The sequence below is a fragment of the Mobula hypostoma genome, chromosome 23 (assembly GCF_963921235.1).
Source record: "Mobula hypostoma chromosome 23, sMobHyp1.1, whole genome shotgun sequence".
Taxonomy (NCBI): domain Eukaryota; kingdom Metazoa; phylum Chordata; class Chondrichthyes; order Myliobatiformes; family Myliobatidae; genus Mobula; species Mobula hypostoma.
Genome location: NC_086119.1, coordinates 23,378,934 through 23,404,034, shown reverse-complemented (window position 1 = coordinate 23,404,034; position 25,101 = coordinate 23,378,934). Strand labels below are relative to the sequence as shown.

Genomic DNA, 25,101 nt, shown 5'->3' with positions numbered 1-25,101 from the left:
GCCAACTGCAGTGCTGTGGCTCTGGTATCTCAGGGTTAGGATGTCAGTTCATATTCTCTAAAGGCTCTTTGAAGAGAATATCTGCCTCCACTTCAAATGTGCATTGTGGTGTTGTTTTCATGAGACCTATTTTTGTCGAGCATTTTCCTACACTTTCAAGTTACATATCAATACTTTATTTTCACTGATGCTTTTTTTTTCATTATGTCCTCATTGATAGCATAAGATACTCCAGGGTAAGAAGCACTATAAAGCTCTCACAAATCTGCTTCACTAATACGCCAACTCCAACGTCAGAAGAGCACCTGCTACAGCCGCAGTATGTTTCATTCCACTCTCAGCCAGGATTATAGCCTTCCGGGTGATGTTGTTCATTTATGTCAAACTGTGTGCCCACAGATGCAGTGATTAGCATCAAGGATGCTTAGAAGAGACAGATCTATCCACGCTCTATTCACTCAAATCCCAGAGAAAAGAGTACAGGCTTCTCACTCGCCGCTCTGAGGATTTTCACAGCAAGGATTCTGGAGGGAATGAAACCTTATTAGGAGCGGAGCGCAAAGGAGGAAATAGAGGGGAGGAGGAATGGGATGGGGAGCTGATTTGGTTGCTCTTGGCAACAATAATGTAACAGGCAATTTCATACGGAAAATTTACACACTAAGAATTACGACGAAGCCGACAGGTGGTATGGTGGCATCCGCACCATTCTTTGAGGAGAGAGGTCACGGGTTTGAATCCGGACGGCTCCTTGCACGCCTTCCGTCCATGCTGGGTTAAAAATTGAGCTAGCAATCTGGCCTCGTAAAAATGAAACAGACAAAAATACTTGAGGAAAGGCAAGTCTGCCACCCACTGTGCCACAAGGCGCAGAAAGGAACAACAAGAATGATGAAAAATCAGTTCAAACTCAGGATATGGATGGCAAGTAAGGGGATGTATTAAAAGAACATATTGGTCAACTTATTGGTCAACTTAAAAAGAAATACAAGAAAGGCAGATCTATTGAATCACATATGATTTAAATTGTGAATGAAAGAACAATCAAATTTCAAGGAGTTGGACATAATTGATTTGAAAAGTTATGGATTTGCAATTCCTTATTAATTTACCTCCACTTACTATTCAGGCTTTACTACTTACTTATAATGCAATAACTATATGAATATGTATAATGACAACAGTATGGAGTTACGTGCAACCTTAATATGTCCAAGATTATTTCACAGGAGAGTTACTAGACAAAATTTAACACCAGCGTTCAAACATGCTCAAATTGACCAAGACTATCAGTAAAGTGGATAAAGGGCAACTGTCTCCAGAGGCAGGTGGATTAAGAACCAAATAACAAAGACGGGCAAAAAAACAAAGAGCAGTCATTGCCCCACTTGGAGTACTGTGTTCAGTTCTGGTCACCTCACTACAGGAAGGATGTGGATACTATCGAAAGAGTGCAGAGAAGATTTACAAGGATGTTGCCTGGATTGGAGAGCGTGCTTTATGAAAGCGGGTTGGGTGAACTTGGTCTTTTCTCCTTGGAGCGACGGAGGATGAGAGGTGACCTGATAGAGGAGTATAAGATGATGAGAGGCATTGATCATGTGGATAGCCAGAGGCTTTTTCCCAGGGCTGAAATGACTAACACGAGGGGGCATAGTTTTAAGGTGCGTGAAAATAAGTACCAAGGGGATGTTTTTCACACAGAGAGCGGTGGGTGTGTGGAGTGCACTGCCGGCAACGGTGGTGGAGGCGGATACAATAGGGTCTTTTAAGAGAATTTTAGATAGGTACATGAAGCTTAGAAAAATAGAAGGCTATGTGGTAGGGTAATTCAAGGCAGTTTCTAGAGTAGGTTACATGGTTGGTACAGCAATGTGGGCCGAAGAGCCTGTAATGTGTTGTAGATTTCTATGTCTACGTCTCTGTCTATGAATAACGTTTTCCACTGGGAATATCAATGCTTCAGAATTCACTGCTTGAAAGTGTGGTGGAAGCAAATACAGTTGTTGATTTCAACAGGGACTTGATAGATAAGTGATGGAAAAAGAATTTGCAGGTCCGTGGAGGTAATAGAACTGACTGGATTGACCTGAGTCATAAAATAATACAGCACGGAAAAAGGCCTTGGGTCTAGCTTTATCTATGTAAGCTAGTCCCATTTGTCTGTATTGGCCCATAATCCCTCTAAACCATTTGTCTCCATGTCCATCAGTCTGTTAAGTGTTGAATTGTATCTGCCTCAACCACCTCCCCTAGTAGCACAATCCATATATGCCCCACGCTTTTTGTGAAGAAATTGCCCCTTGGGTTCCTTTTAAATCGTTATCACTCACCTTAAACCTATGCCCTTTAGTTTTTAATTCCCTTTTCCTGGGAGAAAAGAATGTGTGTATTTACCCCTCATGATTCCATACAACTCTAAAAGGCCACTTCTCAGCCACTACGCTCCAAGGAATAAAGTCCTAGCCTGCCTGTAACATCTTCCTGTAACACATGTCCTGAGAGCATTCTCATAAACACAATGGATTCATAGATGCTGGCTGACTTGCTGGGCTCCTCCAGCATTTTCTGTGTATTGTGCAGCATTCTCATAAATCCTCTTTGCACTCTTGCAGACAATCAGCATAAATTGATGGACGGAATGATGCTGCGATGAGTTTGTGACTCCACATAGTGATATAAAATGTTTGTGCAAACTGCTGACCTAACTTTTGAAAGAGGAGATGTAGCGGGCTGTGAAGAATTCTACCCATTGGTAAGCAGTAAACTCTGAACACAGGCAACCTTGTCTTTGTAGAGCCTGTACTGCTTTGGCTAGTGAACCATGCCTCTCATAGTCCTTACCGAGGCACTGGGGCTCTGCGTCACTCCACTGAGGCTTGCTGCCATTAACGCAGGTGAGGGAAGATAATCCTTGCAGCCGGTATCCAGAATTGCAGTAGAAATGTGCCACTCCGCCAGGATGGAGGCTGGTGACGGACACGTCCCCGGAAGAAGGTTTCTGGGGAAATCCACAGCTCAGCAGGTAAGCTACAGAAAGACAGGAGGCACAAAAGAAAGCACAGTGAAAATCATTAGAAAATAAAGTTAGCACTACCAATGCCTTAATAAAAAATTAGGAAGACATTCTCAGATCACTGGCCGTCGTTTGCTTTTCCACTTGAAGAGGAAAGATAAGTAAAATCAAATGAAGTAAAAGTTACATATCTAAGCAGCAGAAGTGCTAGATTATTTTAGGGGAGAAGTGCAACTGTAATTATTATGTGAAGGTGATTACATTTCAACTCAAACTTTTTTTTCTTTATTTTATTACCAGTGAATCACTTTCCTTGACTGAAATAAAGGACCCCGGCAATCTGTCAATGCAGCAATGTGGACATCTCCTTGGAAGTACAAGGTACTACTGGAAAGATCTCCAATCTTCCCGCCAGCTGTGGAAAATTGCTTCTTTGTGGGGATATCCCTTTTTGTGGAGTTGCAAACTTTCTCTAAATCCACGGGTTTTGACTTTGCAAAGTGTTTTCCTCCATTACACTTCAGAAAGAAATCCTGCAGAACTCGCACCATGTTATGCAGCAGCAATGATCTTGCACGTGATAACCTGAATAACTACTCATACTGACTGAAAATAACCAGACACTCAGTTATTTCTGGAAATGAACCATTCCAATGCATTTTCTTTCCCTTGATAATACTGTCCCTTTCCGCACCTCTCTCCTTTGGAAGTTACCATCTTCTCATTATGACAGATCCTCTACACACAATGTCAGAAGAACCCTGATCTGATATCAATAACTATCATGCACACAAACACAAAATGATCATCCCCTTACCTAGTACTACTTCACCTTGAATGGGATTAATTAACTTAGAAGATCATTAGAATGAGAACTAAAACCTCATGCTGGCCTTTGGCCTGGTGGACTGTTGATGAGGATCTTGAGAGAATAGAAACCCTATGACTTTTCAGGTCATCTCCATCATTCAGTAAGAACCTCATCATTCAAATTTTCCCACAACCTCTGGACTCACTTCCATGGACTCTTTATCTAATGCTCTTGATATTCATTGTATATTTATTTATTATTATTATTTCTTTCTTTTTGTATTTGCACAATTTCTTGTTTTTTTTCTCACTGATTGAACACACAAGTTAATGTGGTCTTCCATTGATTCTGTTATGGTTATTATTCTATTATAAATTTACTGAGTATGCCCACAAGAACATCTTGGCTAATCCAAGATTAATTTAATTTCTTTCCCAATCCCCACGTCTCTCAATTTCATTGGTGATCAAAAATCTACCCACCTCAGCCTTGAATATACTCTATACCAGAACATCAAGAGCCCAGTGGAGGAGAAAATTTTAAAGATTAACAACTATCTGTGAGAGGAACTTTCTCTTTGTCCTTGGTTACAGATAATTGAGGCAAAAGAAATAGCTTCTCTCTTTTACCTTGCCAGTCCTTCATTGAATCTTGTAAATCTCAGTGTGATTGTTTTTAACCTTTCCGAACTCCGATTAAACTGACCATTCTATTCAATTTACTCCCCCAGGAGTCAGCCTGTGTCTCAATACAGCAGCACATCCTCTCAGGGTGGAAACTAAGATGGAAATAATATATGAGCTGTAGTTTTATCAATGCCTTGATATTTGCACCAAGACTTCACTACTCTTATAGTCCAGCCTCACTGGGATCTTTCGATTCACTTCTGTCAGCCACCAGTGGCAATGAATTCTGCAGATTCACTATCTTTTGGCTAAAGAAGTTAATTCTCTTCTCCGTTCTAAATGGAGTCCCTCTATCCTGAGGCTGTGCCCGCAGGTCCTAGACTCTCCGATCATCCTCTCCATGTCCACTCCATCTAGGCCTTTCAACGTTCAATTGGCTTCAATGATATCCCCCTTTAATCTTCTAAATTCTAGCAAGTGAAGGCTCAGACCATTGCTCCTCATACAATAAGCCTTTCTTTCCCAGAATCATTCTCGTGAACCTCCTCTGAACCCTCTCTAGTCAGCTATCCTTTCTCAAATAAGGGGCACAAAACTGCTCACAATGCTCCAAATGAGGCCTCACCAGTGCCTCAAAAAGCCTCAGCATCACAGCCTTGCTCATAACGTGGCATAGCGGTTAGCACAACACTGTTACAGTTTGAGGCATCAGAGTTCGGAGTTTAATTCTGCCACTGTCTGTAAGGAGTTTCTATGTTCTCCTGTGACTGCATGGGTTTCCTCCTGGTGCTCCGGTTTCCTCCCAGGGTCCAAAAAATGTACTGGTTAGTAGGTCATTGTAAATTGCCCTGTGGTTAGGCTAGTACTAAATAGATAGCTTGCTGGGAGACATGGCTTGCTGGACTGGAAGGGCCTGTTCCACATTGTATCTCTAAGTAAATAAATTATGAGACAAACCTTAGTATATTCTAAGTATAGAATTTTTCTAAGTCACTACTCAGTATGACAAATATGCTTCCTCACTTCATATTATTTTAAAATTTTAATCCAAAAGTTTAATTAATCTGTCGTCTTTTACTTGCAGTAAATAGTTGAGATGTGATTAGTTAGACCACATTACAGAGCAGCTATTTTTATTTGCGTTCTTATAAAAGTCTTGAGCACATTCAAGTTATCTTGGCAAAACATTCTGTAAATAACAAGATTTAACTGTAGCTAACCATAAATTTTTACATTAAGTCTCATTCTCACTTAGAGCTATTAACATAATTATTTAGTATTCCAACCAACCGGTTCAAGTGCCAACATGAAGATTTCCTACAAAACCCGGATTCTTATGAAACACACTGCAGTTTCTTAAAACTTGAATGATTGCATTAACGTTGTTCTGGAAAAGTTGGAACATAAGATGTGTTAAGTCCCTCAGGATACAAATCCCAGAATACACTGTTACTATTTAAATGTGTTACTTCATTGATGGATGTCAGCCGTTACTTTCTACAAACAACAAATTATCCAGGAAGGCATTGGAGGAAATGGATTGGACATTTTGTCAACCAAAACATCCCACCTCCACCATTGGGCCCAGTGCGAACTTTAAGTCTGTAATCTAATCTGCTTCTGCAGAACAATATCTTGATTTTTCAATTTAATATAGGAGTCACCCATTCCTAAACATCAACTATCAATCACTGTCCCACAGCCATAATAACTTGTTTTTCATGGGACTTTTAATGAAGCAAAATCATATTGGGAAGCATAAATCTGACACTATATTGGCAAGGGTATGAGATCAAAAGAGATGTATTTTAAGAAGCATCTTAAAGGATGGAAAAGAAATAGAGAGGCGGGGAGATTGGGAGAGGGAACTCAGGACCTTGAACTCTGAAAGCAAAGCTGAGGTGAGTAAGATTGGACTTGTGCAAGAGGAGAAGAAATGTCAACATCTAATAGGACTGGAACTCTGCCATGGATGGTCCCAAGCCTGGCTGCAAAAGGAAAGTTGTGCATTTCACGAGCAACGCCATCCTGTAAAAACACAGAACCCTAGATATGCCAACAGAAGCTCCAAAGTCCTCAGCCCTGGGAGAGCAGGGATCTTTACTTTGAAGTCATGTGGTGAAAGCAGAAGCTATGGGGCTGATCAACTTTCGGCCCAGGACAGAGGACTCTGGCGAGCTGCTGTCGGTGGCCTATGCCCCCGCAGGGGTGATGGGCTTCAGTAAATAAGTAGGATATAGGACTGGAAGAGGTGACATTGAAAGGAAGGCAGGAGAGGAGTTTGAAAGCAAGAACACTAATTTTAAATTGAAGAACAGCAAACTGGGACTTTGTGTAGCTCAGCCAACTCAAGGATGTTGATTGGACAGTACTGTGTATTTCATCCTAAGATAGCTGTCTATTTTGAGCAGGTGTTCTGTATGAGTCTTTTGTCTGTTATGAGTTGTTAAGATGATTAGTTAAGCTGTATTATAAATAGATGCCTTTTATCTGCATGCTTTTAGAATTCTTGTTTAAAATGGTAGCAACCTTGGCAAAGCAGTTAGCAATTAAAATGAAAATGCAAATGAAAAAAAAACTGCAAGTACTGAAACTGGAAAACAAAAAAATGTGCAAAACAATCAGTAGATCAGGCAGCATCTGGACAAAGAGAAAAATAATTTATATTCCAGTTCTAATGATGTGTCCTTGAGCTGAAATTTTAACTGTTTCTCTTTTTGCAGATGCTGAGTGGGGTGTGGGGGGTTCTTTCGAAGACCCTGGCCTAGAGTTAAACTCTGACCTTGGTTCTTTGAGGGAATGGGACCCGCTCTCAGGGCCTCATGACTGGCAGCTTTTTGATATCCCGAGGATGTGGCCTGGAAGACGAGCGCGCCTTCAGGGTTCCGGGATTTCATAGCTCTGGGGTGTGCTGATTCTAGGCCGGTGCCCCTGACTGAAGCATCATGGGAGAACATGGAACATCAGGGATAGTGGGTTAGCTGCCTTGGGTTGAGTGCCCGGAGAACTGTGCCTTTTTGGTGCCAACTCTCTGGGCGCAGAGCTCGGAAAAAGTGATGCAACAGACTTTTAACATCGTAAATGAGGGAGTTGTTTGTTATGTCTCCCCTCTCGCTGTGAAATGAGGATACCCCTTTTTCCCTTATTAGGGAGAGAGAGAGAGCCTGTGGTATGTCAAATTATCAGGTGAACAAGTAGTTTTTGGGGTACTGCAAGTCTGTGTCTTTATTGATGCTTTGCTGCATGTTTGAGTGCGCAGTGGAGGGTGCTGATGCTTTATTCTGGTGGAAGTGGGGGGCTGTTCTCTTGCCGCTGCTTGTGTGTGGGGGTGGCTTTGGGGTTCTAGCATTTTAATTGTCACTCCTTCTTTGGGGCACTCCTCTATTTTCGTGGATGTCTGCAAGGAAAAAGAATTTCAGGATGTATATTGTATACATTTCTCTGACATTTTATGTACCTACTGAACCTATTGAATGTTTCCAACATTTTCTGTGCTTATTTAACAAAAGGATTTGACTGGATAGCAGTGAGGTTTTCATTTTGGTCTCTTTTTTATTCATTCCTGTTGATGAAATTAATTCATACTCTATCCAACCATTTTAAAGTGGTGGGGGGGGGAAGACAGAGGACCAGAGTGGCACAACTAGTTCAGCTCTGCCTCACAGCTTCACCAGTTTGGGTCCAGTCCTGGCCTTCCAGGCTGTGTGTTAGGAGTTTACACCTTTGTCCTGTTACTACGTGGATTTATTCCAGAGGCTCTGGCTTCCTCCCACATCCCAAAAAATGCACTGGTTAGTAGATTAATTGGCCACAGTGAAATTTCCCTAGTGTGCACTAGGTGACTGCAGAATCTGGGGGAATTAGAAATATAGAAACATAGAAAACCTACAGCACAGTACAGGCCCTTTGTACAAAGCTGTGCCAAACATGTCCCTACCTTACAACTACCTAGGCTTTAGCCATAGCCCTCTATTTTTCTAAGCTCCATGTCGCCATCTAGGAGTCTCTTAAAAGACCCTATCGTTTCCACCTCCACCACCACTGCCGGCAGCCCATTCCACACACTCACCACCCTCTGCGTATAAGACGTACACCCGAGATCTCCTCTGTACCTACTTTTAAGCACCTTAAAACTATGCCCTCTCGTGCTAGCCATTTCAGCCCTGGGAAAAAGCTTCTGACTATCCATACAATCAATGCCTCTCATTATCTTGTACACCTATATCAGGTCACCTCTCATCCTCCGTTGCCCCAAGGAGAAAAGGCTGAGTTCACTCAACCTATTCTCATAAGGCATGCTCCCCAATCCAGGCAACATCCTCGTAAATCTAAGAACATTGATGGGAATACTTAGCTAGCCACTATGCTCCCCTGCCGCTGTGATCTGTACGAATGGATGCTTGGCCAGTGTGGACTTGGTGAGTGAAACAGCCTGTTTCTCTGCTGTATCTCTCTATGAATCTACATCTATAGCAGAGATTTCTATTCTATAGCACATGGAACACAAGCACATCCTTCCAAAGATTCAGAAATCAAAATGGAAACAATACTCAAAGTATGCCCTTACCAAAGACCTGAAGTACATTTGTATCAAAACTTGTACTTCAACCCACTTGCTGTGTCTTAAGGATAATACAACACAGATATAGATGCCTCAACACAGCTTGTCCAAGCTGACCTAGATGTCTTCTTGCGCTAGTTCTGTTTGTCTGTCTTAGGTCCATACACCTTTAAAACTTTCTTATGCACATACCTGTCTAATTGTGTTTTAAATGTTGCAATTGTCTCTACAGCTTCCTCTGGCAGCTTGTTCCATATACCCTCCATCCTCTCTGTGAAAAGGTGGCCCTTCGAGTCCCTTATAAATCTTTCTCCTCTCACCTTCATGCTCTCTGGTTTTAGACTCCTCTATACCGGGACGAAGGCTGCAACACAGTCTCTAGAGTTTACAGAGAATCGTGCAAACAAACAATTAAAAAAACATCTAGCGAGTGGCATTTCTGTGGGTGGAAACACCTTGTTCATGAGTGAGGTCAGATGAGAATGGTCAGACTGGTTCAAGCTGTCAGGAATGTGACAGTAACTCAGATAGCCAAGTGTTGTAACAGTAGTGTGCAGAAGAGCATCCCTAGATACATAACAAGTGGATGGGCCACAGCCGCAGAAGACCATGAACATACACTCAGTACCTAATTAAGTGGCCACTGGGTATACAAGATTGCCAGGACAATATTTTGGATGTGTTACTCTCTGTGTAACAAATGCACTGCTTGTTTCACAGCAGTTTTTAAGAGTCCAAAATTTGTTGAAGAACATTGGCAGAAGGGAAGCCAGCTGGGACAGCACTGGAATACAGAATGTTAGAAATGGCAAGGCCTTAGAGGATTAATTGGATAAGCTAAGATAGGAGCACTGTTAGGCTTTCCCATAAGGCAGGTTGGAGGCTACCCAGACATCATGAACATCGACTTCTCTAACTTCCGCTAATGCCCCATCTCCCCTTCGTACCCCATCCATTATTTATTTTTATACACACATTCTTTCTCTCACTCTCCTTTTTCTCCCTCTGTCCCTCTCACTATACCCCTTGCCCATCCTCTGGGTTTCCCCCCCCCCCTTGTTTTTCTCCCCAGACCTCCTGTCCCATGATCCTCTCGTATCCCCTTTTGCCTATCACCTGTCCAGCTCTCGGCTCCATCCCTCCCCCTCCTGTCTTCTCCTATCATTTTGGATCTCCCCCTCCCCCTCTCAAATCTCTTACTAACCCTTCCTTCAGTTAGTCCTGACGAAGGGTCTCGGCCCGAAACATCGACTGTACCTCTTCCTAGAGATGCTGCCTGGCCTGCTGCGTTCACCAGCAACTTTGATGAGGTACATAAGGAGTGGGGTTTAAAGTGGAAATACTGGGGCCTTAGTATTGAAAACATCAACACCAGCGATGGAAAAGTTAATTAATTTTTTAAAATTTATCGAGGCATAGGCCCTTCCGGGCTTCCAAATCACACCACCCAGCAATCCCCCGACTTAATCTTAGCCTAATTACATGACAATTTACAATGACCAACTAACCTACCAACCGGTACGTCTTTGGACTGTGGGAGGAAACTGGAGCACTCAGGTGGAAACCCATGCGATCATGGGGAGAACGTACAAACTCCTTAAAGGCAGTGGCGGGAATTGAACTGGGGTTGCCTGTACTGAAAAGCATTGTGCTAATAATCACTCTACTGCCACCCAAATGAGGATAATCAACAGAGTCAGAATTAGAGGAGTCAGTTGGTTTTAGGCCTAGAGGTGGTTCTGCATAGTACAGTGCAAATGTTTTAGGCACATATATATAGCTAGGGTGCCTGAGACACTTGAACAGTCCTGTATTTGTCAACGTGGAGTGAGTGTGAGTTTGTGAATCCAGCAGGAACAGAGGAGGTTGGGAATGGCGGGGTGGAGCGCTGTGGGAGGGGTATGGGACAGGTGGCAGAGAAGGAATGCTGGGAGGTGGCAGGAGTGCAGGAACACCCAACCCTGAGACACCAGGCAAGGTCATTTGATTGCAAACAATTAGTTTATTGATCCTTACAGAATGTCTCTCCAGTGCTTCCTGCTCCCTTCCCCTTTTCCCAACCATGATTCCCCTCTCCTTTCCCCTTCCCACTCTCAGTCCGCAATAGAGACCCATATCAGAATCAGGTGTATCCTCAGTCACATATGTCATGAAATTTGTTTGTTTTTGCAGCGGCAGTATAGTGCAAGACAGAAAATTACTACAGTACTGTGCAAAAGCCTATGGTACCCGAGCTACATATATGTGCCTAAGACTTTTGTACAGTACTGTAGATGCAGAGAAAGAAATTATCATATGAGAACCCAGAATCGTTTCCCCTTCCAAAGTTCCTCACTAAACCTAAACAGTGTCACAAAAGATCTGTGGGGGGAAAGGTTGGCTCTCTAAGGGTTAATTTCAGTGGGACAAGAGATTTCATAACCATAGAAAATACATGACAATGTCATAAATATGTTTTATCCATACTCAATACTATCTTATCACCAAGGAGTAGAATAATGCTCATCTGTTTTGTAATTAAACAGGAAGTTGAAATAACAATTACCTTTTTCTTCATATCACTTTCCACCATAAGTAAATGGAAATCTGAAACCTTTACAAGCCTAGTCAATCTTTTTGTTTAAGGAGGAATTATTGCTCTGGACATAATTGTACTAATAAAAGATGATCCAAAGGACAGCAGTGATGTGCCTAGTGCCTGCCAAACAAAAAAAGCCCTAAAGCTATAATCAATAACATGTCTGAAGACAAGTTCTGAAAGGGCTGAAGTTTCTGAAACAAAACTAAACTGACTATTGACAAGCTAATATATCATTTCAGTGAACATTGGTTTGATGGGATAATGAGGCAACTACCTCATTTATAGCAAAGAACTTGCTTAAAAACATGCTCAATATATCGGCAATTATCTTCCTGCTGCCAGTAAACTATCATATTTAAATAAGAAGCTATCAACCCAGCTGCTTACCACTCTCAAGGGCGCCCATTTTCTGATCATTTTACCATCTAACTCATTTCACTTGCATAACAAACTAAAAGTACTAAGTGGCGGTCAATGGAAATCACAACCCCCCATCCCCCAAAATTCTCCGATTTAGCTAACTTAGCTCCAAATGATGTCAATAACTCTGCAGATCCTGTGGTTTCACGATTGGTGGCAACCAACATACTTTGGATTTACCCTCACACAGAATACCAAATGCCTTGGTCTCATCGGCCAACCAAGAAATTCACAAGAGCCCAGTTTTACAAAGTATGACAAACTGAAACAATTTACGTTATGAATCCACAAGATCATATTTTTGGCTGCATGCAGGTCAAAGGAGACCTCTAAAAATAGCAATGAAAAATGGGTTTAGAGTGAATGAGGAGCTCAATGAAATTAGCACCGGTAAAAAGGAAGTGTTGGAGAAATTAATGAGAGTGAGACATGATAAATTCTCAGAACCTAATAACTTGAATTCTACAGCTCTAAGGAAATAGTGATGGAGATAACAGTGCCACAGACTCTCAACTTCCAAAATACCACACAGTCATGAACGATTCTTGCATGGTTGCACACTTTGAGAAAATAGAGAGAATAGAAGGAATTTACTTGACGTCATTAGTAGGGAAAATGCATTATGGAATGTATTATTATGAAGGCTATCTGACCACATAGAAAATAAGAATATTTCAATAGACAATAGATGCAGAAGTAGACCATTCAGCCCTTCGAGCCTGCACCGCCATTCTGAGATCATGGCTGATCATCTACTATCAATACCCCGTTCCTGCCTTGTCCCCATAACCCTTGATTCCCCTATCCATAAGATACCTATCTAGCTCCTTCTTGAAAGCATCCAGAGAATTGGCCTCCACTGCCTTCTGAGGCAGCGCGTTCCACACCTCCACAACTCTCTGAGAGAAGAAGTTCCTCCTCAACTCTGTCCTAAATGACCTAACCCTAATTCTTAAACCATGCCCTCTGGCACTGGACTCTCCCAGCATCTGGAACATATTTCCTGCCTCTATCTTGCCCAATCCCTTAATAATCTTATATGTCTCAATCAGATCCCCCCTCAATCTCCTTAATTCCAGCGTGTACAAGCCCAGTCTCTTTAACCTCTCTGCGTAAGACAGGCCGGACATCCCAGGAATTAACCTAGTGAACCTACGCTGCACCTCCTCCACAGCCAGGATGTCCTTCCTTAACCCTGGAGACCAAAACTGCACACAATACTCCAGGTGTGGTCTCACCAGGGCCCCGTACAAATGCAAAAGGATTTCCTTGCTTTTGTACTCAATTCCCTTTGTAATAAAGGCCAACATTCCATTAGCCTTCTTCACTGCCTGCTGCACTTGCTCATTCACCTTCAGAGACTGATGAACAAGTACTCCTAGATCTCTTTGTATTTCTCCCTTACCTAACTCCACACCGTTCAGATAATAATCTGCCTTCCTGCCTTTCATGCTAATTCAATGTGGATTTATGAAAGGGACTTTATGGTGGATGTTTTTTGTCTTTCACACCATTTTCTGTAAACTTTAGAGACTGATGTGCATGAAAATCCTAGGCTACCAGTAACTTTGGAGGTACTCAAACATCTGGCACCAACAATCATTCCACACCCAGTTACTTAGATGACATTTCTTCCCTGTTCTGATGTTTGGTCTGAACACCAACTGAACCTCTTGATAATGTCTGCATGCTTTTATGCACCGAGTTGGTGCCACGTGATAAGCTGATTAAGTATTTGCAAAGGCACCACAGTAGTGTAGCGGCTGTCATGATGCCAACAAAACTCGAGGCATCGGAGTTTAGAGTTCAATTTTCTGACATCATTAATAAGGGGCCTGTACATACTCCCCATTGAATGCGTGGTTTCCCGATTTCTGCCCACTGTCCTAAGATGTACCGGTTAGTAGGTTAATTGGTCATTGTAATTTGTCCCGTGATTCAATTAGGTTAGATGGAGGTTGCTAGGCAGCGCAGCTCAAATGGCTTGAAGGGCCTGTTTTGCGCTGTATCTCAACAAACAAATTAAATATTTAATTAACAAACAGGTGGTACAGGTGTGCCTAATAAAAAGGCCATGGACTGTATATCAGCGTTAATAACCTGATTCTGTTTCCAATTCTGAGGAAACAGCAAGGTTTCAGAGGAATAGAAGCAGATCAATGGAATAGTAAAGAATATGGCAGAATAGAATTTAATGTCAACTTATCCACTTTGCTGGAAAAAAAGTAGAGGATTTGGAGGTGGTGGTGTTATTTGATGCAGGGGTTTCCAACCTGGGGTCTCTGGACTCCTTCCTTATTGGTATTGGTTCATGGCGTAAAAAAGGTTCAGGACCCTGATTTAGTGGCAGCTCGTGTTGTTGCTTAAATGAAGTCAGTGGAGAAAAGTACTGGTAGATACAAAGCAGCTTCTTTACTTGACAAAACAAGGCACAGCAGGTTCAAAGCTGCACTCCAAATTGAATCCACAATATGTTTACTTGGTATTTTATGAACTAAATATCAAAGGACAATTCCATATTTACAAACTATGGACAATGCTTTCTTTGAAACTACACACAAACGTCACACCTCTCTCTTTGCATGCACACCATAGACATCTAAATGAGTTTTAACAGCATTTCCTGGTCTGAGTTTCACAGCTTTTAGGAACCCATTATTCAGAGCTGCACTCTAAATTAAATTGACAATACATATTCAAAGGCAGAAGACTGGTAGCCAAAGTTATTTGCCACATGTAAATGTACTAAACTCAAAATTTGTTCTAACAGATCCTGTTACAATTATTACTGAAAGTTAAGCTGCTCCAGTATATGGCCAACAATAGAGAATATGACCCTGGTTTATCCTATCCACAAGAGGTAAAATAACTCCAATCTGGCTAATTACCACTCACAGCAGTCTCAATCATCAGGAAAATGATGGAAGTGAAAGCCATTGGAAGGCCTGTCAGACGACACTTACTCAGCAATTTCTCGTACATCAATGACTAGCTTAGCTTTGGCCAGGTATACCTGGATTGAGACTACTTCAGAACCATGGTCTAAACATGGACCAAACTCAGATCCAGAGCTGAGTTCAGAGTGACATCAAGGCAGCTTTTGACTGAGAGTGGTATCAAGGAGTTCTAGTTGAAATGACACCAATTAACATTTAAAAGAAAACACACCCTGCCTGAAGTCAACACACACACAAAGGAAGATGGTTGTGGTTACTGGAGCTCAATCATCCGAGCCTGAATACATGACCTCAGGAGTTCCTCAGGACAATGTTTTGGGCCTGATTATCTTCAGCTGCTTCATCAAAGGTCTTCCGTTCATCATAAGGTTAGACGTGAGGATACTTTCTGATGCTTAACACTTCTTGTATCTCCCAGAAAAATGTGAAGTAATTCACTTTGGAAGGTTGAAATTGAAGGCAGAATACAGAATACAGAATACCCCCAGCTGCAGAGAGCATAAACATCTACTCTTCACCATCAGAATCGTCCCCTCCTTCGAAGTGCTGGACTTTGCCATCAAAGAAATCTTAGTGGGATCACCCACATAAATATATATGGCTACAAGACAGGTCAGAAGCTGGGTATCTAATGGCGGGTTACTTTTCTGATCCCTCAGACCCTTCCCACAATCTGCAAGGCAAAAGCCAGGAGATTGGTAGAACAATCTTCACTTGCCGAGATGAGTGTTGTTTTTATAGCATTCAACACTGTTCAGGACAAAGCAGGAGATTTGATCCACCACTCTAAACATTCATTTCTGCTTAGGGTGGCTGAAAATATGTGCCATTTGCAGTTACCTGTCCAGAATACTTGGACAGCATCCTCTAAGTTTGTAATCTCTACTACCAAGTCAAGAGAAAACTATTATCTGCAGGTCCCATCCAAGCTGCACACCATCCAGACTTAGAAATATCAGTTAAGCAGAAGGCAGTTCACCACCACTTTTCTTGGATAATTCGAGATAGGAAATGCACTCAGTTGCCATTTTATTAGCGACAGGAGTTACCAAATAAAGTGGCCGTTAAGTGTATTGCTGTATGTTTGTGGTCTTCTGCTACAACCTCTTCAAGGCTCGATGTGCTGTGTATTCAGAATTGTTTTATGCACCATTCTCTGTAAGCCCTAGAGAAAGCCATGCATGAAAATCCCAGGAGATCAGCAGCTTCTGAGATACTCAAACCACCCTGTCTGGCACCAACAATCACTTCATGGTCAAGGTCACTATTTCTTCCCCATTCTGAACAACAACTGAACCTCTTGATCATGTCTGCAAGTTTTTATACATTAAGTTGTTGCCACATGATTGGCTTATTAGATATTTACATTACTGTAATGGGCAGATGTACAGGTATACCTAATAAAGTGGCCACAGAGTATAAATGCTACCTTGCTAACATGGTTCAGGTCCTGGAAAATGAATAAACAAAATAAAGCTGTTAGGAAGATAAATGATATGTTGGTCTTTATTGGAAGAGAATTCGATCACAAAATCAGAGATGTCTTGATCCAAAAATTAATAATATTTTTGAGTTCATATCTGCAATATTGTGTAAATGTCTGATCTCCCTCCTTAAAGAGAATACTCTCTGGTCACAGTTCACATTGTTTTTCTTTATTCCTGGGATGGCAGATTTGTCATGTCATTAACTTATACTTCCATGAGCTCAAAAGGATATCAGAAGATGTCAGATTTGTTACAGGGTTTGGTAGAATAAATGAAGAGTTGATGTTTGCCCTGCCCTGATTCAGAACCAGGATTACAGTCACAAAATAAGACAGGTTTTCAGAGCAGGGATGAAGAAAAGTTTATTCACCCAGAAGAAAGTAGATCTTTGGAATTTTCACCAAGAAGCTGTGGAGTCTCAGTCATTGAAAGTGCTGAAAACAGAAGCTGATAGGTTTCTAAGTAATGAGGAAATCAAAGGATACAAGAATAGTGCAGGAAAATAGCACTGATAGATCTTAGTGAATGATAGAACAAGTACAAGAAACAGATAGTCCTTCCTGCTTCTATGTCTCATGTATGCGTTTTACATTTTGATGAATCTATAAAACACTGAAGCTCGTGTCATTTCCCTGACTCACAGCTGACTGCCCTGGATGAGATGCAACAGTGCATTCGTTGGAGTAGGGAATCACTGATGATAGTTCTGTGCTTATGTGTTTGACTGTGCACACTCTGAGTCCTGAAGTTGCTGTCAGATGACGTCTGTTATAATTGCGAGAACTGAAAACTTTGCTGTCATTCTCATTGCAAATTCTAAGTCACAATTTACCGAAGTATTTTGCGGCATGTGCAATCGCAGTCTGACAACCTGCTTCTAATTGGCAGCCTATTGTAAAACTCTGGAGGTGAAGTTAAATCCTTATCAGCTGTAGCAAATCCACTGCTATCAATGACTCTGAGATCTTCAAGTTCAAGTTTAATTATCATTCAAACATCCATGAATACCAATGAATAGAGTAAAATGAAGCAGCGTTACTCGGGGTCCAAGATGGAAAACACAGTACCAGCAGTCACCAAGGTGCCCTCTTGATGACCAGTGTGCACAAAAATCTTGTGCTGTGCAACTTTTTGCCCAGTGAGAACAACATGTGTGCACTGAATTTTTAAGTGGAAGTAAACCTTAAGCTTTTCTATGGATAATAAACTATCAAATCCACTTTGTTGTTCATTACACTCTTCTCGGGCTTCCTGTTCGTATAGGTATCTGTTATAACCAACATTTCGATTACAAACTTTGCCATCTTCTTCGGAGATGATGCTTGGGCATGTTTAGTCCAGTGGTATTTATACTCCCGTAGTCCATCCCTCCGGATTGGTTAGTCCTCATCCAGTCAGGTTTCTGCTCTCTCAACTTGTTTACAATCAAATTCCAGTTCTTACTTAGAGCAAGATCTTTGTCTTTGTTAAAATTCTTACCCTTTATTCCCTCTGGGAGACTGTTTGGGTCCGAAATAGTTTTCGCATGTTTAATCAAAGTAGAAAGAACCATTCTGTATTGGGAGGTGTGATGGTGGCTGTTATTGTTCAGGTACAAGTCCATGTGAGTGGATTTCTGATAGAAGCTATGTCCAAGGTTACTGTCCTGTAACTATTCTTCCCCTTCTCCATCATAAATTAAATATTTGGATGTATACTGTTCAGCTGGTTGTGGAACTGTTGGAGTGCCTGCATTCCATGAGGCCACACTATGAAGGTGTCATCGATGTAGCTGAAGAAGCATTTGGGGCATAAGGGTAATGAACTCAGAGCCCTCTCCTCGAAGTCCTCCATGTAGAAATTTCCAACAGTCAGAGACAAGGTTGATCCCATTGCCACTCTATCTGGTTGTTCACAATAGTTCCCCTTATAGAGGAAAAGAATCTTAACAAAGACCAAGGTCTCACTCTAGGTAAGAACTGGAATTTGATTGTAAACAAGGTGGGAGAGTGGAAACCTGACTGGAGAGCACTAACCAATCAGGAAGGACGTGCTACAGGGGTATAAATACCACCAGACTAGACATACCCAGGGATTATCCCTGAAGAAGATGTGTGAGTTTGTCATCAAAACATTGGTTATAATCAATAGCCGTATCCAGCTGGAAGCCAGGGAAGAGTTTATTCGTTATATATGCCAGGAAAACACTAGATCCTTTGGTTGTTCAGTGTTTAATAGAAATAAAATAACTGTCAATAGGAACTTCTATCTTCACTGGGTTTGATCAATTTCTCATTCATCGGCACACTCAGAAAACATATGTAGCAGGCCTATAACGAGTAATGAAGGATTTTCCTACCAAAGTTTTTGCTCACGTTCCATATGTGATTTGCTTGCTAAATGTCACTTTAAAATGTCAAGTTTCCAAATATCACACCACTTCTTCCCACTCGCAAATTCTCCAGCAACTTTTGCATCACAACAATACATGCAGGTAACACCAGTTTCTGTATTGTACAGAAAAATGTCTCATAGCTGCACGCTCCTGACCTCATGAGCTTTCGGTGTAGCAGTTTCTACTGTTTCACTGAGCCATTCCGCTTTAAATGAACTAGCAGTTCTTTTGCACTTCACACTCTTTGCTTCTTAGTGAATCAATAATTTCTTCAATAAAAACAGTATAAATAAGCCAGTTCTCAAATCTGCAGACAAATCATCACGAACCCCATGTTGTCAACACTAACTGCACCAGAAACTGGAAAAGGAAATGTGATTGTGTACAACCGTGAAATATACGTAACATGCCAATAAGGTAGAGGGTGACAACCTATGTTCTCTCTAAGCTGTGCGTGTGCGCGCGCGTACACACATTTTTCAACCAGTGCACAAAGGAAATTAATGTGCGCACTAAAGGTTACTTACCTAAAATAATGTAGTAATTAATAATCATACTTATTGAAAATAATCTTTTAGCTAAATGTTTCTGTTAACTAGTTAGTCGGTTTTTCAAATACCACAATGCACGTCACTAGTTTACGTCACCTCACCTTTCTTGGGATCTGGGAGACAATGTTTCGTGGAGTGACAAAGTTAAAGTTTTGCTAAGCCAACAACGTGAAGAAAACGTCACAGTAGATACAAGTTCGCTGTTGACTTTTATAAAAAGTCTTTGTGTTCATTTAGAAGAAAGGTTTCCTGAAGATGAGGTACAAGAATGGTCAACTTTTGATTTCTCCGCAATTGCAGATTGTGACTTCACATTTGGCGATGAAAAAGTTAATGCCTTATGTCTAAAATATCATGATTTTCTAGCTGAAACTACTGTAATAATTAGACAGTTTAATGATTTCAAATTTTCCATGCAAGAAAAAATTAAATCCAAACTGATTTCAAACTTTGCTCAAATGGTGGCATTTGTACTTCAAAATGAACAGTTTTGCGACCTTGCACAGTTGATGGACATTGGGGGAACATTTCTTGCATCTAGTGCGGACTGTGAGCGAGGTTTTAGCCTAATGAATCAACTCGAAAACAAGCTGAGAAACCGTTTAGGTGAATGTCATTTGGTTATGTTAATGAGAATCAAAAGCTATCAATTGGATGGAAGTTCTATTAGTCTAGATAGAGTTTACAAAGAATGGGTAAATGCCAAAGACAGGAGGGAGAAAAATAACTGAGTGACTTAAATATGTATGTTATTTTGTTGTTATTCTGTGCAGTTTTATGTCAAATATTTTGTAAACCTACATAAACTGTGCCATGTGTGCATTCAGTGTGCACATACTTTTGTCACAGGAAAAAAATTTGCACAACATAAGATTTTTGCGCACACTGACTACTAAAAATTAGAGGGAACATTGGTGACAACCTTCTGCGCACAGTTTAAATTCCTTTGTGCACTGGTAGCAAAAGATGTGTGCACATGAACACGTGCACACATCAGAGGGAACATTGACAGCCCCACATAGCTCCAGGCACATATAGCATATATAAGATAGCAAGCACTTATAAAAGTATCAGTAAATTACAGTCAAATATAGTCTGAGACCCTGAGTTCATGAATATTGCAGCAGTCTGCAGTCATGGACAATACAGCTTGTCTTCTACTAAGTGAACACTGGAGGGCAGCACTGAGTCCAGCTTGGAGGCTGCTCAGCAGCCAATCAGAGGTGAACTTACCTCAATATCAACAAATTGCTGTCAACTAGGATTAAACTTCAATGTTCAAAGTTCAAAGTAAACTTATCAATGTACATATATGTCACTCAGGTTCATGTTCTTGCAGGCATTTACTGTACAACAAAAAATACGATAGAATAAATGAAAAACTACATACAAAGATTGACAAACAATCAAAATGCAAAGGAAGCCAAACTTTGTAAATAGAAGCATAATAATAAACAAACAAATATATAAATAATGCATGAGTTGTAGAGTCCTTGAAAGTGAGTCCGTAGGTTGTGTTCAGGTCAGTGTTGTGGAGAGTTAGGTTATCCACACTGGTTCAGGAGCTTGAAGGTTGAAGGGTAATAACTGTCCCTGAATCTGGTGGTGTGGGACATACTAGATTAAAATACATTTATTAATAAAAACTGGATAAAGAGTGCTTTTGATGACATCACTCAGAAACTAATCAAAAGTGGCATTTCTCCAAATTAGAATCTCAACCCAAGAACCAGCCCTATCCTTCCCCATAATTATCTTGACACTAATAGAGTTATGATCACTAGATCCAAAGTGTTTCCCTATATATAAGCATATAACCATATAACAATTACAGCACAGAAACAGGCCATCTCAGACCTTCTAGTCCGTGCCGAACGCTTACTCTCACCTAGTCCCACCGATCTGCACTCAGCCCATAACCCTCCATTCCTTTCCTGTCCATATAGCTGTCCAATTTAACTTTAAACGACAACATCAAACCTGCCTCAACCACTTCTGTTGGAAGCTCGTTCCACACAGCTACCACTCTCTGAGTAAAGAAGTCCCCCTCATGTTACCCCAAACTCTTGCCCTTTAACTCTCAACTCATGTCCTCTTGTTTGAATCTCCTCTACTCTCAATGGAAAAAGACTATCTACGTCAAGTCTATCTATCCCCCTCATAATTTTAAATACCTCTATTAAGTCCCCCCTCAACCTTCTACGCTCCAAAGAATAAAGACCCAACTTGTTCAACCTTTCTCTGTAACTTAGGTGCTGAAACCCAGGTAACATTCTAGTAAATCTTCTCTGTACTCTCTCTATTTTGTTGACATCTTCCCTATAATTCAGTGACCAGAACTGTACACAATACTCCAAATTTGGCCTTACCAATGCCTTATACAATTTTAGCATTACATCCCAACTCCTATACTCAATGCTCTGATTTATAAAGGCCAGCATACCAAAAGCTTTCTTCATCACCCTATTCACATGAGGTTCCACCTTCAGGGAACTATGCACTATTATTCCTAGATCCGTCTGTTCTACTGCATTCTTCAATGCCCTACCATTTACCATGTATGTCCTATTTTGATTAGTCCTACCAAAATGTAGCACCTCACATTTATCAGCATTAAACTCCATCTGCCATCTTTCAGCCCACTCTTCTAAGTGGTCTAAATCTCTCTGCAAGCTTTGAAAACCTACTTCATTATCCACAACTCCACCTATCTTAGTATCATCTGCATACTTACTAATCCAATTTATCACACCATCATCCAGATCATTAATGTATATGACAAACAACTTTGGACCCAGTACAGATCCCTGAGGCACACCACTAGTCACCGGCCTCCAATCTGACAAATAGTTATTCACCACTACTCTCTGGCGTCTCCCATCCAGCCACTGCTGAATCCATTTTACTACTTCAATATTAATACCTAACAATTGAACCTTCCTAACTAACCTTCTGTGTGGAACCTTGTCAAAGGCCTTACTGAAGTTCATAGACACAACATCCACCGCTTTACCCTTGACAACTTTCCTAGCAACCTCTTCAAGAAATTCAATAAGATTCGTCAAACATGACCTTCCACGCACAAATCCATGTCGACTGCTCCTAATCAGACCCAGTCTATCCAGATAATTATATATACCCTCTCTAAGAATCTCTAAGAACTTACCTGGCCTTAACTCACTTGGAGGTCCTACACACACTTCTTTCACCTGCCCTATCTCATTCAACAAGATTCATCCAGTATTGTGCCCTTTCCAGTTGGAATCTCTACATATAAATTAAGGAAACTTTCTTGAACACTTTAGACGAACTCTGTCACATCCAGTACTTTTACAGTACGGTGTTTGCAGACAATATGCAGAAAGATAAAATCACCGACTACCACAACTTTATTTTTCTTGCAGCTGTCTGCAATCTCTCTACAAATTGCTCCTCGAAGTTCTGCTAACTATTGGGTTGTCTATAATATACACTCGTTAATGTGGTTGTCACTTTCTTATTGCCCATGTCCACCCATATTGCCTCAGTAGATGAGCATTCCGCTCTGTCCTGTCTGCACTGCCATAATATTTTCGCTGCTGGATAATGCCACCTTCTCCCTTTAATACCCAACCCTCATTTGTGTATAAAGCAATGGAATTCCTGACAATGAACTGCCTGCCCTGCCCCTCCTGAAACAAAGCCCAACTAATGGCTACAACATTGTAATTCTATGTGCTTACTCCATGCTCTAAGTTCATCTGCCTTAACTACAATACTCTTTGCATTGAAATATGTGCAACTCAGAACTTCAGTCCCACCATGGTTAGCCTTTCAGACTTTGTCTTTGTATGTAGGCTTAATATCTACTTTCCCCACAGCCACTCCACTTGCTGATCTCCTTTATATATGTCCTGTCTCACCTTAAACCTCTACCCATTGGTTCTAGACTCCCATGCTTGGGAAAAAAAGGACTCTGACTATCTAATTCTACTTAAGCCCCTCAGAAAGCTTTGTAAGATCATCTTTCTTATTGTTCAGTGGGAAAGAAATCCAGTCTTCTTGCCAACTGGATGCAAATCTTGGAAGTGTTTTGGAAGTAAATACAATATCAGCTTTAGAAATGGAATTGAATAAGACTATAAGACCATAAGACATAGGAGCTGAATTAGCCAGTTTGGCCTATCGTGTCTGCTTTGCCACTCCATCATGGCTGATTTATTATCCCTTTCAAAACCATTCTCCTGGCTTTTCCCATAATCTTTGACACACTTACTAATCAAGAACCTATCAACCTCCACTTTAAATATACCCATTGATGGCCTCCACAGCTGTCCATGGCAATGAATTCTACAGATTCATGCCCTCTGGCTAAAGAAAATTCTTCCCAACTCTGTTCTAAAGGGACGTCCTAAACTAAACTACCTCACTATAGGAAGCATCCTCTCAATGCCTGCTCTCCCCAGGCCTTGCAATATTTGATAGTTTTCAATAAGATCCACCCCATTTGTCAAAGATTAAAGATATTAATCTTTATTAAAGATTTGCCTTATTTGTCACATGTATATTGAAACATATAGTGAAATGGGTTGTTTGAATTAAATGAAATCAGCAAGTATTGCTATTATACAGAAATAGTCCATTAATAAATGCTACGTTTTGGGGTAGATGTTGGAAGGAATCCCTTCAGGTGCAAAGACCAAGGAAAATGGTATTGTACACACCAATGGTGCTGTTTGTATACAATTGGCAATGTTGACTCCCAGTCAGAAGCCTCTGATTCCAAGGATTTGAGCGTATAGTGGAGCTATACACATGGGCACTGGGAAGCTAATGTTGTCGCACTGTGTGGTCAGATCTGCCATTTTGACAATGTGTTGTTAAACCAGGTCTCTGTCAATGATGTAGAATAGAAATATATGATATTCTGAATGAGCATAAAAACCCTCCTGATGTCCTGGTCAGTGTTCAGCCCTGAGCAAACAAATTGAACTGGTTTTGCTAATTCTAGAATTTAGTTTATTTCACTTAGTGATTCAGCGCAGAGTGGGCTTTCCTGGCCTCTCAGGCTATGCCACCCCAGTAACCCCCGATAAATCTGCTTCACTCTCATCTAATCACGGGACAATTTACAATGACCGATTAACCTATCTAGTATGTCTTTGGACTGTGGGAGGAAACCAGAGGAACTGTAGAAAACCCACACATTCCACAGGGAGGATGGACAGAAACTCCGTACAGAACATCTCCGAATTGAATTCCACACTCCGGGATACCCTGAGCTGTAAGAGCGTTGCGCTAATCGCTATGTCACTGCGGCACCCCAGGAGAAGTAGGTCCTCAATACTTTCTAAGTGTCCACCCTAAAACTCACAGCCCGAAACCAGGTTGGAAGAGCAACCGTCACTACATTTAGAAAGAACCATGACGAATATGTGAATTGTCATATCCTTCACGGCTACAGATGAAAATAGCCTTTTTTTCATGCACAGCATGATGAATGAAATGGATTAAACATCTTTTTCCTGTACTGTAGCTTCTTATAAACGTATGATTCAGTGACATTCTTAATTGTGTACTGAACCTACATGTTAACTTTTGTAATTTGTACACGTTTACCTGGATCCCTTTGAAGATAAACATCTCTGGTCTCTTAGTATTTGAAAATATACTACTTTTCCATTTTTTCCTGCCAAAATTGATAACTTCCCATTTTCTACATTATTCTCCAGATATTC

At 41.1% G+C, this 25,101-nt stretch overlaps 1 protein-coding gene across 3 annotated transcripts in view; it reads right to left on the bottom strand.

The window, feature by feature from the left end:
• Positions 1 to 25,101, bottom strand: part of sez6b (seizure related 6 homolog b) — a 956,088-nt gene that overhangs the window by 194,822 nt on the left and 736,165 nt on the right. For all 3 annotated transcript variants that reach the window (XM_063031160.1, XM_063031161.1, XM_063031162.1), the window contains exon 5: positions 2,845 to 3,030. In XM_063031160.1, coding sequence (XP_062887230.1) covers positions 2,845 to 3,030 — 186 coding nt within the window. The remainder of the gene's footprint in view (positions 1 to 2,844; positions 3,031 to 25,101) is intronic.